The following is a 19,642-nucleotide window of genomic DNA, read 5'->3' as shown; positions in this document are numbered from 1 at the left end:
TCATATATTTTTGTTAAGTTGTTTTCGAGTTTGCCTTCTCTCGCTCTCGCTTTGCGTCGCCTTATTGATTTCGGCTTTGTCCACGTTTGTCAAAGGATAGAAACTAGCTGAAGTCAATTTTCTGAGGCTTGGTTGTGCTCCTTGGCCCACTGCTTAGGAGATCAAATTTTTGAAATTTGGTATTTCCACCTTACCGATTCTAGCTGGTCGCTGCTCAGAGGATCAAATTGATGAGGTTCATAACGAAAACCTTTTTTGCTAATTGATTTCCTCACTTTTGTCGATTATTGTTTGCTTTAATGCATGTTGATTTTTTATTTTCGATAATTTTGGTTATATGGTTTGTGATTTTTTGGTCATTTTGTTGAGATTTTGAGGTTTTGATTTTGTTGTTTTTAGGTTTTTATGCTTTGCTATTTTCGGCTTAGTTGTTTGCGTTTATTTTGCATTTATCAAAATCAAACTAGGGGAAATTGGTCTTTGTGTTCTCCAAAATCTTTAGAGATTACATTTGGCTAAATTTTGTGGAATTCTTTTGGTTTGTGTAGCAATTTTTTGCGTTAATTTTTTTTGGATCTTATATGCTTGGGTTGCAAATTGTGATTTTCCAATATTTTGATTTTGTGGTGTTTAACTAATAGGCAATTTGCTCTGAGGTAGAATGAGAAGAAAGAAGTATACGAATGAAGTGTGTCTCTTGGTAGGTTTAGGGTTAGCTACGAAGGGTGAATCTCTAGGGTAAGCTCAAGGCAATATTGTTGTAAATCAACTTTTCCTTGATTTAAGGGAAGTGATTAATTGGTGTAAAGTAGATTAAGCTTTTCTTAGATCTAAGGGAGGTGATTAATTGATGTAAAGTAGGTTAGCTTTAGTCGGCTGTGTGTAGCCAACTTTCTTTCTTCCCTCATAATCAACTGCTTGCAGCAGCTGACTCTCCGGATCTGTCATTATTCTCCTCTCTCATATGTACCTTAACTCTTGTACATTGAACACATGAAATACATTGCAACTTAAAGCTAGAAAATCCACATGGTATCTGAGCAGGTTCTTTTGTAACCTGTCTTTGCCACTCTTGCTGCTGCGTTAGTTTTTCAAATTCTGAGCCATGGCTTAAGAAAGTTCTGTGAACCGTGATGAGGAAACTCAGCATAGTCTCTCCCCAAACTTCTTAAACATTGAGGTTAACACCAATCAACGTCTGTGTTCAGTTCTCTTGAACAAGTTTAATTATCTCCTTTGGTCTTGAGCTGTTTCACTAGCTCTCGAAGGCAAAGGGAAATCAGGGTTTGTAAATGGGAACATGGAGGCTCCAGACAGCTCGTCTTCTACATATGGTGCATGGCTTTGTAAGGGTCAACTTGTCATGTCCTTGCTCCTCAACACCATGGAGAAACATGTTGCTGAGATTTTTAGCTACTACAATTCTTCACTTGATATTTGGGAAGCCTTGCAGGATATGTATGGAAATCAAAATAACTATGCATGTGTTTTCCAACTAAAGAAGGACATTGCTAGTGCTCAACAAGAAGGGAAAGCGTTTGTTCAACACCTTAAAAGCCTTAAGGCCATGTGTAATGAGCTGGATGTATATCTCCCTCATACCACGATCCTACCATTCTCCTAAAATGATATGAGGATTACAGAATCTACCAGTTGTTGGGAAGTTTGAACTTTGAATACGATGACCTAAGGAGTCATATCTTGATAAGTCAAGAACTGCCTACCTTCAACAATGTCTGTGCAACTATTCAATGAAAAGAAGCGAGGAAGAAAGTGATGGCTGCTAAGCACAACTAAAGATTGACTGAGACTCATGCATATGCCTCAAATTACAAGAACTCAGAGGCCAAAGTGTACAAGGGTAGAAATACACACCTAAAATGCAAATATTACAATGGTGTTGGTCATATGGAAAACAAGTGTTGGGAACTTCACCCTGAACTCAAGCCTAAGTTTCGTAAAGATGGAAAAATGATTCCAAGGTCCTCACAACAATTTCTACCTCACCCGAAGGCTCAACTTCAAATGCTCACTCTCCTACTATCTCACAAGGATCCATGGAGTTCACTGCCAATCCATTGTCACTTATCAATGAATTCGCAGCTTACCTTCAAAGTAAGGGACACATAGGACTTTCACAAGCTCAAGGCAATGAGGAGGGTAGCCATACAACTATGTTGGGATAGTTTGCCGGCCTTCTTGCTGGAAATGCAAAAGTTCCACGGGAGGAAGCACCAGGTAGACTCAAAACCTTCACTACTTCCCTATTAACTAGCATTGAAAATGATTGTTGGATAATTGATTCAGGTGCCACATATCATATGACAAACAAAGTCAACTTGCATCATTTTAAACGTTTTTCAAGTCCTTCACATGTGTCTATTGCAAATTGAAAAAAATGTCTTAGTTTTGGGAAAAGGAGAAATAAACTTACTCTCACACGAAACACCTTCCACTGCCTTATATGTACCAACCTTTCCTTTCCAACTTCTGTCAATTGGAAACATCACAAACACCCTAAACCACCATGCTATTTTCTCACCAGATAACATGATGTTTTAGGATGTTCTCACCATGAAGATGATTGTTGAAGGGGTCTTCATAAATGGACTTTACTACATGTGCAAGAATGCATGTTTTACTCAGGTTTTTCAAGCTCAATCGAAGTCCATAGATGAAAACCAACTTTGGAAATTTTTGTAAATCTCATCTTACTTGTGATACTTGTCAATTTTCTAAGTTTACTAGACTACCTTTTGGTAATTCAATATCTAGGACAAGTAAACCTTTTGAAATGGTACACACTGATGTATGGGGACCTGCAACTGAATCAATGGTGTTGATGACTTCTCTCGATGAGTTTTTTTATACCTTATGAAATCAAAGAGTGAAGTCCTAACCATTTTCAAAGATTTTCATATGCATGTTAAAACTCAATTTCAATCAGACATTAAAGTGTTAAGATCAGATAATGGCACTGAATTTCTATCCAACCACATACTTCAATACCTAAGTTCTCAGGGCATCATACATCAAACCAGCTATGTAGGAACTTCCCAACAAAATGGAGTAGCCGAGTGAAAAAATAGGGATTTCTTGGAGAATACTCGTGCACTCATGCTCCACATGCATGTTCCAAAGAAATTTTGGTCATTTGTTATCCTCACTGCCACTTATCTTATCAACCGACTCCCTAATCGTGTGCAGAGTTTAAATCTCCCTATGAAGTACTCAAAGGAAGAAGAATTGGTTTGGCACACCTCAAGGTATTTGGATGTGTTTACTTTGTTCACCTTAAAGCCTTGAACCGTGACAAATTAGATGCCAGGACAACCAAGTGTGTGTTTATGGGTTACTCTTCCACCCAAAAGGGATACAAGTGCTTCAATCCAGTCACTAAGAAGTGCATTATTTTAAAAGATGTGAAATTCGAAGAAGACTGTCCTTATTTCACTCCCAAAGGAACTACTACAAGTCAGGGGGAGGAATTATTTAAAATGTTTCCACTCCCTCATAACTTTAATCATCCAGTGTTGGAAGAAAGCTCAGTCTCTATGATTCCAGATTGTGAAGAAGTGCAAACTGACTCAACCACTGCTAGTCCGATTCCTGCCAATGAAATGAACGATGGGTCTTATTCTGATCATTTTCAACCCTTCACAGAGGCTCAAGTGATTAAAAGAAATCATCCTCGACCCATAAAACCTCCAACTAGGTTGCATGATTATGTTACTTATGCTTCACGACATCCTATAACTGAAAGTAGTCTTCGTGAGTTCTCAACATCCCATGTTGCATTTCTCCTTGAAATTGATAAACAATGTGAACCTAAGAGTTTTCAAGAAGCGTCACTCCTCCCACAAAGGAATCAAGCCATGGCAGACAAGCTTGTGCACTAGAAGAAAATAACACCTGGAGCTTAGTTCAACTACCACCAGGAAAAAGAGCTACTGGAAGTCGTTGGATTTACAAGATCAAATTCAAGGCTGATGGTTTTATCGAGAGACACAAGGCTAGACTTGTTGCTCGAGGTTTCACCTAAACATTTGCATTTATGGCCAAGATGAATTCAGCGAGAGTTTTACTCTCAGTCACTATCAATTGTGGATGGTCCCTTTATCAAATGGATGTGAAGAATGTTTTTCCTCACAGAAAGTTACAAGAAGAAGTGTATATGCAGCCTCCTCCAGGCTATAATGGTATTAAAGGCAACGGGGTTTGTAAATTGCACAAGGCAATATTTGGATTGAAACAATCCCCAAGAGCTTGGTATGCCAAACTCAGTTCAGTACTAAAGAAGGTTGGCTTTCTGCAAAGTAATGTTGATTCTTAATTATTTGTAAGAACTGGTACCAGTGGGAAGTTGGTGGTTCTTATCTACATGGATAAACTCATCATCACAGTAGATAATGTTGTTGAAATTGAGGCATTGAAGCTCTTTCTACATCACACATTTGCTATCAAAGATCTGGGAAGGCTAAAGTATTTTTTGGGTATTGATATGGCAACATCTTTAAAGGGGTTGTTTCTACATCAACGATTTGCTTGACTGCAAACATGACATCACTCTCGTGGATTTGTAAACTGAGACTCAACACAGATGGAGAAGCCATGTATGATGTGAGTTATTATCAATGATTGGTAGGCAAGCTTATATATCTCACCATCACACTCCTAGATATCACATATGCAGTAAGCTTGGCAAGCCAATTTATGCATTCCCCCACTGTTGATAACCTTCACATCATTAAGAGATTTATGTGTTACCTCAAGGGTTCAATAGGGCAAGGAATCATCATGCGTAACAATAAGTCCACTGCCATTAGTGGCTATTAGGTAAGGAATGCGCTTGATAGGAAATCTACTGTAGACATGTAAAATCCGTTACAAACAAATAATGCATCACAAAGCTCCACCGGGTGTATGACTCATCACAAATGGACAAGTCATCAATGACATATGGCACAAATCAAGCAAAGGAAGAATAAAACTTCCCCAAAATTCGGCAAAAGGGGGGAATCTCTCCTAAAAATCGGCAAGAGGCCCAAATTACTCCTAAAACAAAAAAGAAAGCTAAAGCATCTTCACAAAACAAGCAAGAATTGAAGATTGCTCACAAATAGGCAACAAAGCTTATAAATTTCGACCAATATGAGGAAGGTGGCTGAAATTAAGACACAAAACATGACTAAATTCTCCCATGGATGAATCAAGACACAAATCAAGGCCAAATCCATCCAAAGGCATGGCTTTGAAAGTCTATAAATACAAGGATCCAATACACATAAATAGGCCAAAAATCCTACATTCAGAAGAACCTCTGCACAAATCTTTGAAGACTAATACGTTGCCAAAGTTCTATTCAAATAGCTCACAACCAAAGCCGAAGTTTTCTTTCGACCAAAAGCTAAAGCACTCCCTTGAAGAATCAACAAGCACTTGTGCCGATTCTTTCAAGACTTTGTTTCAAGCTCAAAACTTGTAATGAAGTTTGATTCAAGATCAAGTCGTCATGCCCTTTGAATCAACAAAATCTCACATCTACACCATCTTTGCCGCATCCCTAAACCTAAGGTGGAGATTAACTAAGCATTGTTTCAAGCTTAAAACTTGAAGCAATCGTTCAATTGTTCGCCCGAGTTCAAGTCATCGCGACCCTTGAATTAACAACCTACACATCTGCATCAAATTTGAAGATTGAATAAGAGGAAAATTGTAAACAAAGATTGTATCCCTACAAATTCAAATCAATACAAATCTACTTTGTACACGTGTTCTCATTTCATTCGTTACATAATTTTTGTCTTTACAAATTTGGCACGCCCAGTGGGACATCTCTATCTTTAAATCCATAAGAAGCACAAATGGCACCAAGAAAAGATCAAGTTGTTCTTGTAATCAAGGGAAGAGCTTGATAACCTGAAGTAAGGCAAGAGCTCTCTATATTGTGCCTTCCACCTTTACATCAACTCTGCCGAATGAGCAAGAGCACCCGAGGCACGAGCCCGTGATCACCCTGGCCTCGCTAAAAGCACCAAGGGAAGAAAGCCCAAGGAGGTACTCCGAGTTGTTGACTTCTGATGCCGACTCAAGTGATAGTTCGTATCCTGTAGCCATGCACATTAGGACTACTAGTGTGACGTCTATCGAGGAGTAGTTGGCCCAAATGAATGAAGCAATTGCAAAGTTGGCAAAGACCATGGAGGAAAAAGACTTGCAGATTGCTACTTTCGTCAACCGTCTAGAGGTGCAACACGACGAGAAAGTTGACCCAAAGGTTGATCCGTCGAAAGAGGAAACTGATGAGAAAAATGAGCCTTTGGTGGAGAAAGCTGAGGAGAAGCTGGAGGTGGATCGAACTCCGAAATGTTGGAGATATGCCCTGAAAGTCAATCTTTGAAAGAAACCTTTCAAGATAATGTCTGTAACACAAGGTAAAAAGTGACGCACTGCAACAAGCTCCAAGCAGCAAAACCCACGACAAAGCACAGCAGCAAGCGCACGGTAAGGATGTGAATTGTGAAAAAAATACACACCCAATTGTCTTATAAATAGGGGTCAATTGCTTCCTAATGATATAAGGGAAAGACATAGCCAAATAGCAAAAGGAAAATCAAAACAAAGAAGCACATTCCAACCAAAAGAAGGAAGCAAATTCCAAGCAAAAAATGGCAAGTTTTGGCCAATCTGCGCAAGTAGGACGTTTTTTGTGATAATTCGACTTTCAAGATGAGTTTTGATGCAAGGCCAATTGGAGTAGGAAGCTAAGAGGCTGATTATTGTTGTGTCAAAATTTCATAATTTTCCCTAAAGCCAAACATTCCAGTTTTCAAAGTTAATCTTGCAGAAGTTGTTTTCCCTTCAGAACTGCGCAGCTATGGGAAAATGATGAGTTGAAGGCTTTGCCAATTTTTCCTAGTGGTTGTGATATATTCCTGAAAATATATGAGATAAAGCTACGTTTTCCATATTTTAACATAATTTTTCAAAAGAGAAATCGACCTCAAACTTGGCATGCAAATCAGATGACATGTTTCCCAAACCAACAAGGGAAATACGTGCTGTTTTTGCAACAAAAATCAGCAAAGAGAAGAAAGGGAAACAAAAAAAATAATAAAATAGGAAAGGGCTTCAAAATTTCCAAAACAACAAAGGAAAGAACCCCTCCTTGCCGTGAAAAACAAAAGGGGAAAGGAAAAATACCCTCCTTGCCGTGGAAAAAAATGTACATCCTACTTACCCAAGGACAAACATTAAATCTTTCCAAAACTTTAAAGGAAATCACCAAAGCTTTCCAATACTTTGAAGGAAATCACCCTCTTTAAAGTTGAAGGAGATTCTTGCCTAAGAAGGAAAAACATTTTCTCCTACAACCACAAGAAAAAAAAAATTAAAATACACCAAATGTATTTTGTCAAAATTATGGAAAATCAATACACACAATAAGTATGTGCCAATTTATCCATTTCCAAAATTTCTTTCAAGATCAAGCCTCTACGGCTCTTGAAGAAAAAAATTCATTTCTTTCAAGATCAAGCCTCTACGACACTTGAAGAAATTTTTTATTTCTTTCAAAATCAAGCCTCTACGGCATTTGAAGAAAGTTTTCATTTATTCAAGACCAAGCCTCAACGGCCCTTGAAGAAGCAAACTAATTCAAGATCAAGTCTCGACGACCCTTGAGTTAGAACACTCACATTTCATGACTTCATAACACGTTTCCTACATGTGACAAGCACATGCCTACAACGTACCTTGAAGTGGGGGCATTTGAAGACATGTAAAATTCGTTGCATATAAATAATGCATCACAAAGCTCCATGGGGCATATGACTCATCACAAATGGACAAGTCAACAATGACATGTGGCACAAATTAAGCAGAGGAAGAATAAAACTTCCCCAAAATTCGGCAAAAGGGGGGAACCTCTCCTTAAAATAGGCAAAAGGCCCAAATTGCTCTCAAAACCAAAAAGAAAGTTAAAGCATCTTCATAAAACAAACAAGAATTGAAGATTGCTCACAAATAGGCAACAAGGCCTAAAAATTTAGGCCAATATGAGGAAGGTGGGTGAAATTCACAAAACATGCCTAAATTCTCCCATGGACGAATCAAGACACAAATTCATCCAAGGGCATGTCTTTGGAAGTCTATAAATACAAGGATCCAAGACACACAAAGGGGCTGAAAATCCTACATTCAGAAGAACCTCTACACAAATCTTTGAAGACTAATACGCTACCAAATCTCTCTTCAAAGAACTCACAACCAAAGCCGAAGTTTTCTTTCGACCAAAAGCTGAAGCACTCCCTTGAAGAATCAACAAGCACTTGTACCGATTCTTTTAAGACTTTGTTGCAAGCTCAAAACTTGTAACGACGTTCGATTCAAGATCAAGTCGTCAAGGCCCTTGAATCAACCAAATCTCACATCTACACCATCTTTGCCGCAACCCTAAACCTGAGGTGAAGACTATCCAATCATTGTTTCAAGCTCAAAACTTGAAGCAATCATTCAATCGTTTGTCCGAAATCAAGTCATCCAATTTAAAGACTGAATCAGAGGAAAATTGTAAACAGAAATTGTAACTCTACAAATTCAAATCAATACAAATCTACTTTATACATGTGTTCTCGTTTACATCTACCATAGGCTATGTACATTTGTGGGTCGAAATCTTGTCACTTGGAAGAGCAAAAAGTAACAAGTAATTGCTTGCCCTAGCGCAGAGGCTGAACATGAAGCTATGGCAGCCACTGCCTGTGAACTTATTTGGCTTAAAGGACTTTTTTCATAATTAGGGTTTCCTACTTCTACCCCTATGTCCCTTATGTGCTACAATCAAGCAGCCATGCACATTGCTGCTAACCCTATGTTCCACGAAAAAACCAAACATACCGAAGTGGACTGTCATTTCATTAAAGCTCAAGTTCAAACTCAAGTCATCCGGACCATCTTCACACGAATACATGATCAATTGGCAATCTATTTACCAAGGCTCTAGCATCCGCTCCATTTCATCGTTTTTTGGGCAAGCTTGGCTCAATTAACCTCCTTAATCCAGCTTGAAGGGGAATGTTGAAGTGTGTCTCCTGATAGGTTTAGGGTCAGCTACCAAGTGTGAATCTCTAGGGTAAGCTCAAGGCAATATTGTTGTAAATCAGCTTTTCCTTGATTTAAGGGAGGTGACTGATTGGTGTAAAGTAGGTTAGCTTTAGTCGGCTGTGTGTAGCCAACTTTCTTTATTCCCTTCTAGTCAGCTACTTGCAGCAACTAACTCTCCGGATTTTTGCTTTTTTCCCTCTTTCATATATACCTTAACTCTTGTACATTGAACACATGAAATACATTGCAACTTAAAGCTAGAAAATCCACAGAATCAACTAGAAAGCAAGGTGTGTCTATTTCAAACCCAAGCAAGTGCCCTTTCAGTATACGTCGCATTGTTATAGGTATAAAAAATGTTATTGATTGTTTTTCTTTGTTTGTTAATTGGAATCAAATCGTGGTTAATGATATTCAATTGATGGAGAATGTGACCTGATTACCATTGAAATTTGGCTAAAACTTTGTGTGCTGATTTTGACTCAACAAAGTGATGCATCGATTTTATAGTTTTAATTTTAAAGGCTAAAGAAGAACATGGTAAAATCTCTATTGGTGAAGAATGTGACCTGATGCACACACTCATGAAAGTGATGAAAGGTTTTGACCTGTGACAACATGCTTATATTGAGAAAGAACCTTTGTCGACGTTGGTGTAACTGTTTTGGTGTTTCATGAGTGTGTGTATCAAGCTTTTGAGATATGGTTTTGTTCTGGTCTCTCGCCTAGATTTTCGATCATATTTTCCTATGGTTGTTTCGTGGAGGTCGTTTGGATTGTGCATTATTATATGGTTTGATTTTTGCTTTTAATTCTTTAATTTAATGATTGTTTAGATCATTACAAATATTTGTTGGTCAGCAGTTTTTTGAGATAAATAATTAAATTGATATAAGTTTTGTTACCTTTTGTTTATCAGTGTGTTTGGTTGAGAAAATATTGTTCAAACCAAAAATTATTCATGGTTTTTGCAGGTTGTTTAAATTTTAGATCAAAGTGTGTTTCCTTTAGGTTATAACTTGGTTTTAGACTGTATATGCTTTGTGATAAGAAAACTTTTATGTCTTTTATTTCTTTTTGTAACTGCGCTTTTTTCGATTCTGCATTGCTTTAAATGGAGGGAAAAAAAAAACATTTTGCTTTTGCTGTTTTGTGTGTTTGGTTTGTAATTGATCCAACATTCTTATTATTAGTTAGATAGGTTAAACAATTGTACAATTCCTATTGTCTTGTTTTGTCCAATCAAAGGATGTTCACAGAATACATCTATGATTAAAACATCTAAATTCATACTTTGGGATGTCCATCTTAAATCCATCAATGAATAGTCAGGTAATTTATCATCTGTTTACAACAAGTGAAAAGAAGAAACAATTTGTTTATATATTGGTAACAGTCAGTTCCTCTGAAAAGAAAACATGGACATGAAGATAATGCCGCAAAAAATCAAAGCGCGAACAACTCACTGATTTATATCTCTGTATACTACAGAAACACTAAATAAGGCATATCTGATCCATCTCAGAACATCTTTTGTTACCATTCTTACGATTGAAAAAGAACATGATCAGTGGCTGATCCAGGAATCTTACCCCAATGGGTCGCAGTGTAAAAGTTCAAATAAAAATTTAGGATGGAAAAACAAAACTGAGTCCCTAACTTATCTAGATAGGGTCGCGAAGTACAAAGCCCCGGTCATTGACAACTGTTGTAAGGACAACAAAACCTATGTTTAGTAATGTGCTATAAAAGAACTTTTTCATGATGCACTTGAATGTTTAGTAATGTGCTATAAAAGCACTTCTATTAGGGTGTAACCAAACCATCGAAAATCCTCATAACTTTTCCTTAACAAAGCTGCCGAAAAGGTAGAAGCATTCCAACATTTTAAGGTGTAACCAAACCGTCGAAAACAATGGCAATTATTCAAGAAAACAAAATAATTAAGAACTCTTCACTATGAATGCCCAATTTTTCAAAGAAATTATTTGGAGATGCAGTGGAAGTAGCTAAAGAGAATAAATTGAAGTGACAAATATCAACGACAGCAGAAATGAAGAAATAAAAATATTTGAAGGATGACTGGGATTGTTCTTATAACGTAATCCAATACACTAGCACTAAAATCATATGAAACAGATAGATACTTACATGCCAGTATTTTGACACGCACCGATCAATGCAACTGTTTTCACCCATATTTAGCTCAGACTCCTTGTACCTGGATGTATTTGACAATTCACATTTACTAACTTGAGTGACTTTAGATTTCAAAAAAGGGCCTTAAAGTAAACTGCTGCGTATCTTTCATAGAGGTCCATAAGAACTAAATAGAGAAAAGAAAAGGGTTCTCATACTTCTTCTCGACGCACTTGTTGAAACATGTGTGGGTAAGCCTGAATCAATAACCAATTAAATGCGTAAGTGAAAACCGGTAACCACTGGAGCCAAAGTATTAGACATGGAAAATTGCAGATACCAAAGCAGAATTCGCAACCTAAATAGATGTGCTCAGTCAAAGTGTATAACACAAACAGAAAAGACTAAAATGCTCACACATTGAAGCCACAAGACAACCAAATACGATTGCTTTAGAACTATTGTTCAGAAGCCTTGTTTTTTAGTGAACAATCATACATGCTCATCAACACAAAGTATTAAGTCCAACGGAAATAATAGTTAAACAGGTACAAGCCAAAATAAAGAAACAAATAAATGATCACGCTTACTGAAAAAAGCCCCTAAAAATTTCTCAAACTAGAATATAGGCTTGAAGAAACAACCCTCGCCGCCTTCCATATAAAACCACATTAGTGAACTGTGATATCTAACACCGTTCAGAAAACTTACTTGTTGAACAACTCAACCCTGTATTCCATCTCCTTCTCGGCCATACCAAAAATCTGCACATTCAATGAAAACAAACTTCAAGTCTTTCCAAAACGCCAACATTGTTTAATAACACAACTTTTATGGCAACAATTTATAACAAAAAGAATAGAAATCCATTAACATCAACCATATTGCTCCATCCTAACTCCCGTGAAATGCCTCGGTTTCACTACTAATGTCGAAAACACCGCCATCATTGACCAATTAGACAAACTATACCAAATCTGATTACCCCCCAATTCAAAGAATACACAGATTCCCAACCCCCATTAAACAATCTGACCATGAATTTCCAATCTTGGGTATACTTGAAATCATATTCAAACTCCAAAGGTAGAAACTTTAGAACAATGAAGAAAAGGGCACTCACCTGTTCCTTGTCCAAAACCGTCGGCTCATTAGGGGCAGCCATTAGATCCTAAAAAACCCCCAAATTAACTCACACGATTCCTTCAAAACCGAAATAGAATGAAGTAGCAGAGAGGGTTTAAGTAATCTTACTCGGTGGGAGAGAACCGAAAGTATTGTGATTGGAAGCTATTAGATGCAGAGGGGGTTTTAGGTGTCTGATTTGAAGCTGAAGCAGGCGAAAATGGAAATCGCACTGGAGGTGGCGTGCGAGTCCGACCCCGACGACCCCAGCTCCAAGAGGTCGCATATGGGAGCTTCAAGGTTGTTTCCATGGTTTCCAAGGGGTCGTGCGACCCCGACGACCCCACTGTGGATCCGCCACTGAACATGATTCACTTGCATGGCTTTTTGCAGCACGTTCTCGCATTGTCAGTCGATTGTAAATAATGCTGCTCAGTTTGGTTACTTTTCTGTTACATTTATACCCCTCTGCATTTTTTCTGTGTTGAAACAACTTTAAACCAATGTTAAACAACCATGGCTCCTCCAAAACCCAACTCCTTACCATGCCTGATCAAGATTTTGCCCTAATTTCCCATTGATAATTTGCATTTTTTGGTCATTTCCCATTCTTAACCGATGAGTTTTTTTAAAAACTTGCTGTGTGCAATTTTTTTTTCCTTCTCTGCACACAATGGATTTCTCTCATTTAATTATGGTATCGCATGATTACAACTTTTCCTATAGTTTTCAAATCTGTTACAGTAAATTTACGTCGTTGTTGACATTCTACATCTCTCGCTTCCAAAAATTACAAGGTATGCTGCCACTCCTCATTATCTGCATGTCTCTAGTGTAACTAACTTTAACAAACATTATGTAACCTGTATTCAGCTAAAAAAATCTAAAGTTAAACAAAAACACAAAACTATAATATAACAAATAAATATACTTTAACCAGCTCATTTCCACATTCGTTCATTTAATTAAAATGTTGTTGCATAACAGGTTTCACCCCAATTTTTCAGCGCCTTATAACCAATGTTCTAAAATACGCTAAGCGCTAGTTAGGCGGCGAGTTAGGGCCTAGCACCTAAGCGGACTATGCGGATTTAAGTAAATTTATTGTATTTCGTATAAATAAGTGTCTGTTTATACTTAAAATATACATAATTTCATCATAAACTAGAAAATAGAATGATATATATATTATGAAGTATTGGAACATAATGAAAACATGAGGAGCAAACATATATATGTGTGTTTATTTAAGTGTTCAATAAGTCTCTTACAATTGATTGGAAACAATAAAATGCAAAAGAAAAGTTATTTATTTCCTATCTAAGTGAGTTGCAACCTAGGTAGGTGTCTAGGTGGGTCTGGGCGGGCTAAGCGGGCGCCTCAGCAGGTCTAGACGCCCTTCCTTAATTTTCAAACGCCTAAGTATTAATCGGGGCAGTGGTCAATCGCGTAGCGCCTAGGTGGTGCAAGGCGAAGATTTTTAGAATAGTGCTTATAACAATGTGATTCCACCTTGCACAAACTACGAGGTCCGCTCCAATCTATTCTTTGATAAATTTCATTCAGATTGATGCTGGTTATAAATACATTCAAACGTATCCAGTAGTCGTTATGATTGTATGACCTTGGGAAAACTTTGACCACAAACGTACAACATGCATATATAAATTTTTTTTTCTATGAGAAATATATCACAGTTTTAATTTCAAAATATCGAAAGAAACAGAATATTTCATCAAAGGAAGCCTTCCCGGCCTTTCAAAACACAGTGACAACAGAGTTTATTATATCGGCAAGACGTGTTAGTCGATTCACTTGCTACAAAGTTCATATCTAATTGCTCTCACCTCCTCGAACGAGTACTCAAGTCGTTGATCAGCTTTCTCAATCTTGTAATCACCAGAAGTGAAAGGTGTGGCTGGTGTCATGGCCGTCAGCATATGAACTGATATTGTTGAAGGAGTTGGAGGTACTGGAATTGGCTTCGTCTTTGGGGTTCTATTCTCTGCATCATCACCCACGTTTTTCGGCTTGGAAGGAGTCATGATTGGCTTTTCACTAAAAAGATGGCTTGCTTGGATGTTTGTCTCCTGTTGTTTCTTCTGACCTTCAAAGTAATTTGCAATGTTGGCCATAGATGACACTTCAGAATAGACAGGAGAGAGCGGTTTCCGGATCAATGGGGATTCCATTTCAAGAGCCTTTGCAGCACTCGTTGGGCGCTTCTTCACTGAATGACCATAGATCTCTGAGGTTCTCCTTCCTGCATAAAATTTAGGCCAGGACTCGGAAAATGAAGCATAGAATAAGTTGTGAGTTTATTTATTTTAGTACCATGTTAAAACATACCAAAGGATGGAGCTTCCACTTCACTGTATTGCTGGCGAGAGCTACTTCGATGGAGAAAGTCACCCTTCTTTGTAGGGTGTAAAGGCGGAGTAACTTTTTCATACTTTTGGCTTCGGATTAATGCTCCACCTAGGGACATTTTTCTATTGGAAGCCTTCTTTCCACTCTTGGATGGACTACGTTTTGACCCATAAAATGCTTCCTGCTCAACTAGCACCAGCCCCTGAAATTTTTTTATATCCTAAATACAAAAGCAATATATGAACTGGTTCAAGAGAAGCTTGTTTAAATATTATGTATGTGTAAGGAAAACTCTAATTCAGACATACGAAATAGGAGAAAGGTCCATACTCTCTGTCTCTGCTTTTCTTGCTCTTTCTCCTGCCTTAAGGTGCTGTACTGATTGAGCATTGAAAGAAGTTTGCCCTATACAAATAACGAACAGATGTGGATACGATAAACTTATGACAAAACTTACGTAAAACACTTCACCAAATCAAAGTTTGACTTGGAAATAACTTACAGCATCATACAAGAATTCAGTTCCTCTTTCTCTTTCCCAAGCTGTGGCTTTTGAAGTCAATGCTTCCAACATCCCTGATAATCAACAGATCAAATGGAAATCGAAAAAAAAGGAAGGTTTAGTAGGTTAACATTTGCGATAAGTTAATTACCCATAAGGCTTATCTCTTGAAGTATCCTTCCTTACCAGTTTAAAGTGGATTAAATCTAACTGCAACATGTAAGTAATTCTCACACATCTACATTGCTATGTGAGAGGATCATGGGGCAGGAAACAACAGAAATTTTTTTGATTCACAATTGGAAAGGCGTGGCATGATATCAACTCAAATAAATAATCATTCCTTGTCTGCATGGTGTAATTAAAAGGATAGCAAACTAATTACACCAGGCCATTGAAACGATTTTTACCTGGAATTTTGTTTACCAAAGCACGAGCTTTCTCTGCACGTTTCAATGTAAGATGGGCTCCTCTCCCTGCATTATAGCGGTTTTCATCCTGAAATCCCACAATATGTTGGAGGCTGAAGCAAATGAGGCGACAAGAGACCAAAGTAATGCATACAAAAGAAGTTGCCGCACCAGAAATATATGGTAAAATTAGAAATGATATTCTTTGACTGGTTAATATGGACATAACTTTGACAAAATGAAATAAAGGGCAACATAAATATAATAGATGGAAAAAAAAACAGTTTGCTCCGGAAAGAATAAAATTTCACCCTGTTGTACTCCTCCAGCCAACATTCTTCTTGACGCGCAGCCAACCACTTCTCAACCTTTTCTAGTATTTCTTTCCTGCTTGAAGCTTCCTCTTTTGCCCTTGTGATTTGGAGATCAATCTGTTCCAACAGGCATGCAGTGTCCGCAGTTCCTGCAAAATGTTAAAACTGCTAATGAGAGGACATTTGAATTTTCTACGACTGGTCAATGTGCCATCAAATGACTTTTATAATGTCGTACATCACCAAACTCTCAATAAAGCTCTCAAGTCTCTTAGTATAACGTTACCATTAATTGGACGGCATCTATTAACTGTAGTAATGAATAGATAGGCAATATCAGGGATCAAAACAAAGGAAAGAATTACCAGACTCTGCTGCTTCAATTGAGTGTTCCATTGCACTAAATGTTTCTGTAACCATATGAGACCGCTTGCATATCTCCTCCAGTTCCAACTTCTTTTTCTGACTAATCTCTTTTAGCTTACTTGATTTGAGCTGCTGCAACCTTGACACTTCTGCCTCAACCTGCAGAAGAAAGTTTATAAAATCAGCAAAATATATTTCAGATGAAATGAGTGCACAACAAATATTTCCAGCTCTAAATTCAAATTGAAATACTCACATGATTTAGAACGTCTGTAGACAGCATGTTAGGCCCAGTGATTTCAGATTCTAAAGCAGTTATATGACTAGTTACATTCTGAAATTTATTTTGTTCCTCTATTGGTGTATCCATCAGATTCCACAGTTCCAACAGAGCACTTGCATGATCTTGGAGCTGTTACGAATGTAATGGTCATAAGGCTAAAAATAAAGTGTAAAACTAAAACTACAGGTTTCGCAACAAGAAAAATACAACTGATTTACGGGCATACTCACCCTCTGCCATCTCTGATTCTTGAGCTTTCTCAACCTTTGTATCGAGTTACCCAAGCTATCAATTGTATTGTTGCTTATGTCCTTTGCTCCCTCAGAATCAATCAAAGTGGGGTGGATTTCATGAATTGTTTGCTTAAAATCCATACCGAGAACCAAGCTGAGTGAGCTTATTATGTTTAGGTGGTCCATTACCAGATTCAAACGGTTTCTCTGCAGGTGATATGAATGTTAAAAATGAAATTGTCAATATGCGCTCAACTGTATTGCGGAGGAGAAAAGATACAATCAAATCTGAGTGTATCATCACAAAACTTAAAAAGCTAATTGTGGTGTATTGCAAAACCAAAATCAATATAAAATGCCTCTTATTGTTTCTACTGTCCTTCGATAGTCGATACTAAGACACAAAAGCAACCTCACCTAACTTTCCCTGAAGTACTGCTAATTTCAGCATAACACTGGTTGTCTCACTATATGTTTCGATGAAACCAAATGCAAAGCTATTTCAATCATTAACTAGAGTGAACGTGTAATGAAATAGAAAGGCAAAACAATACCTTCTCATCTTGATATTCAAGCAGCCGTCTACGCAATTCTTCAAGTCTCTTCAAGGACAAGTCAGTCTCTTCCACTACCTTTTTGTACAGACTGTCTTTCATGCATTTGCCTATTGCATTCGAAATTTTCTGTAATTGATCTAAGACAACAAAGAATTCATTCCTTCTTTCCATTTTCCGCATCTTCATGTCCTCTAGTTGTTGGATAATGGTTTCAAGCTCTTTCTTCAAACTTCCACTGGCCTTTTGATCAAGCTGTGGACATTATAAATAAATAATGTAGGGGGTTCCTACCAACTAAAATTTCATCATGGAAACAGAGACATTAGAGCAGAAATGCACATGCTCATGTCTTATATCCAGTCAAGACTTACTTGTTGTGGCTGCTCTCCCAATGCAGCACATATGTCTACAAGCTCTACTTTGTGATTAGCAATTTTTTGCAGAAGCTGAGCTTTACATTTTTTTGCCTCGTCAACTTTTCTCCTAGATACCTCCATACACTCTTGTTCGATTTTTAGAAACATTGCATCCCTTTCGACATCAGGCACTCCAACTTCATCCCATATTTTCTGATTTCAAATATACTAAAGTGAAGAAAGACCCAAAAATAGAAACTCAACTATGCAGAATACCAAATAATGTCTAATAAAGTAGAACTGGAATAATAAAAAGAAGAGTAAAAGGTTATTCGTAATAAATTGTCAAATTTTGTGGGATAACCTGCAGTTCCTGCAGCAAAGATTCAAACTTTGTTTCCATACGCGCAAAATGATTACTGCCTTGCTGACTGAACATGGTGAAGTAACTAAAACACTGTAAATGGCAACAAACTCTGTAACATTCTTGTGAGAATAATTCTAAGCCAAACAAACAGAGTTTCAAATCCTCCAGTTATGAGAAGAAGAAAAAAAAAGTCAATGTCAAAACACATGCCCTGTTTGAGAGTGTTTTGGTGGCTTTCAGATGAAGAAATGCAATTTTTATCATTTGATTAAAATGGTCAAAATCCAATCCAATTTCATCAGCCTCCATGAATTTGGGCACATTACATTGTCTCTAGATTCAAAACCTACATAATTACACCGAATGACATTTTGAAACTATAGAAAATTATGAGTAATTCAATCCAATCTGTACATTTCAATCCAATGCAGACTATGTAGTTTGTTTTAAAGCTTCTTAACTTGATTCTATGGAAATTATGAGTAACTAAATACTTCAATAAACTCGTGTTACGTACATTACATAACCGATACACTTTTCTTTAGCAATATATCTTCATCATATACCAAAAAATCCTCATTCTACACCAACGTATTATCATCATAGTATAACTATAATTCCAATCATGTTACAATATTTTCATCAAACATAATACTTTACAACGAAAAATAAACAATGACCTTCAAAGCACTTCCAAACAGTAAACAAATAAGCACAAATGACAACAATCAAAGCACAACAGAACATATATTTTCCCCAACTTCCATTCAATATCCCATTTTTTCTGCAGAAACTACAAAATTATAAACAAATGAAATCGAAACGACAATTTTACTCCCGAAATGAAATAAAGTTTCAAATAAATCACTGCACTCGAAAACGCTACATTTTCCGGGCATATTTTCCCGGGAAACAAACAAAGCATAGGGAAGAAAACGGACCTTATCGCTGCGGAGGTTTCCAGATGATCGATCAGAGAATGACAAGCGCGAATTCAGAAACCCTAGCGAGTTTAAGTGAAGTGTGAATCTCTCTCTGCGTAGCGCTTGGATTTTTTTGTCGGGAGCGCGAGTTTTGCGTGCGAGGGAAGGAAAGAGTAGGGGAGCGTTACATTCGGAAAAGCGAATCGCACATAGTACGGTTTTGATTATAGACGGCGTCGTTTTGGTGTGGGATCGGCTGACGTGGCGAAACAGAGGACGTAGAGCTAACTGAGGATGAGGACCCGCAAATGTAAAAGGAAAAGGTTTTGAATTTCAAATTTTGGTAATCATTCCATGGATTTTCCTTTTTCCAAAATCACACGCTCTTGATTTTGTTGGAATATTTAAGTTTTGGTAATAATCATTAATGCCAAATTTGATAGTATAAACCACATCAAATGTTCCAGAGGTAAGGACGCGGACGGTGGCTCCCCAATAAAAACAAAAAAATGTGAGAGGTTCTGGGTTTGATGCTCCGAGCTGGTGAGTCTTCTTGACTGCGGCCACAAGGCAAGGTGAAATTCCCTATAGT

At 37.5% G+C, this 19,642-nt stretch overlaps 2 protein-coding genes across 5 annotated transcripts; both read right to left on the bottom strand.

Annotated features, from left to right (window-relative positions):
• Window positions 1-10,935: 10,935 nt before the first annotated feature.
• Window positions 10,936-12,728, bottom strand: LOC126586262 (mitochondrial import inner membrane translocase subunit TIM10-like). Its single transcript, XM_050251072.1, has 5 exons — window positions 12,499-12,728; window positions 12,368-12,415; window positions 11,956-12,008; window positions 11,463-11,501; window positions 10,936-11,326 (listed from the first exon to the last, which is right to left on the bottom strand). Exons 2-5 carry the CDS (start codon window positions 12,407-12,409, stop codon window positions 11,200-11,202), a joined length of 261 nt encoding a protein of 86 aa, XP_050107029.1. The 5' UTR covers window positions 12,410-12,415; window positions 12,499-12,728; the 3' UTR covers window positions 10,936-11,199.
• Window positions 12,729-14,037: 1,309 nt separating this feature from the next.
• LOC126585956 (65-kDa microtubule-associated protein 9-like) lies at window positions 14,038-19,232 on the bottom strand. 4 transcript variants are annotated; one of them, XM_050250600.1, is made up of 13 exons: window positions 19,069-19,232; window positions 18,125-18,236; window positions 17,776-17,973; window positions 17,402-17,656; window positions 16,845-17,054; window positions 16,588-16,743; window positions 16,331-16,490; window positions 15,963-16,114; window positions 15,652-15,739; window positions 15,242-15,315; window positions 15,070-15,144; window positions 14,719-14,959; window positions 14,038-14,632 (listed from the first exon to the last, which is right to left on the bottom strand). In XM_050250600.1, exons 2-13 carry the CDS (start codon window positions 18,197-18,199, stop codon window positions 14,181-14,183), a joined length of 2,136 nt encoding a protein of 711 aa, XP_050106557.1. In that variant the 5' UTR covers window positions 18,200-18,236; window positions 19,069-19,232; the 3' UTR covers window positions 14,038-14,180. The 4 variants fall into 4 exon arrangements, with proteins under 4 accessions (XP_050106557.1, XP_050106552.1, XP_050106565.1 ...); XM_050250595.1 differs by having other exon boundaries at window positions 18,125-18,217; XM_050250608.1 differs by having other exon boundaries at window positions 14,719-14,941; window positions 18,125-18,217.
• Window positions 19,233-19,642: the final 410 nt, after the last annotated feature.

Source organism: Malus sylvestris, chromosome 2 (genome assembly GCF_916048215.2).
Source record: "Malus sylvestris chromosome 2, drMalSylv7.2, whole genome shotgun sequence".
Classification (NCBI taxonomy): Eukaryota; Viridiplantae; Streptophyta; class Magnoliopsida; order Rosales; family Rosaceae; genus Malus; species Malus sylvestris.
The sequence above is the reverse complement of the archived record's forward strand: the minus strand, read 5'-3'. Positions and strand labels throughout refer to the sequence as shown.

Bases quoted from the DNA above. Each gene is read 5' to 3' on its own strand.
- LOC126586262 (XM_050251072.1), bottom strand. From the start codon at position 12,409: ATGGCTGCCCCTAATGAGCCGACGGTTTTGGACAAGGAACAG. The intron at 12,009-12,367 runs GTGAGTGCCCTT...TTGAATGTGCAG, and splicing joins CGGTTTTGGACAAGGAACAG to ATTTTTGGTATGGCCGAGAA. The intron at 11,327-11,462 runs GTATGAGAACCC...AAATACATCCAG, and splicing joins AACAAGTGCGTCGAGAAGAA to GTACAAGGAGTCTGAGCTAA.
- LOC126585956 (XM_050250600.1), bottom strand. From the start codon at position 18,199: ATGTTCAGTCAGCAAGGCAGTAATCATTTTGCGCGTATGGAAACAAAG. The intron at 17,055-17,401 runs GTATTGTTTTGC...TATCACCTGCAG, and splicing joins TTGAATATCAAGATGAGAAG to AGAAACCGTTTGAATCTGGT. The intron at 14,633-14,718 runs GTATGTTTTAAC...AATTTTATGCAG, and splicing joins AGTGGAAGCTCCATCCTTTG to GAAGGAGAACCTCAGAGATC.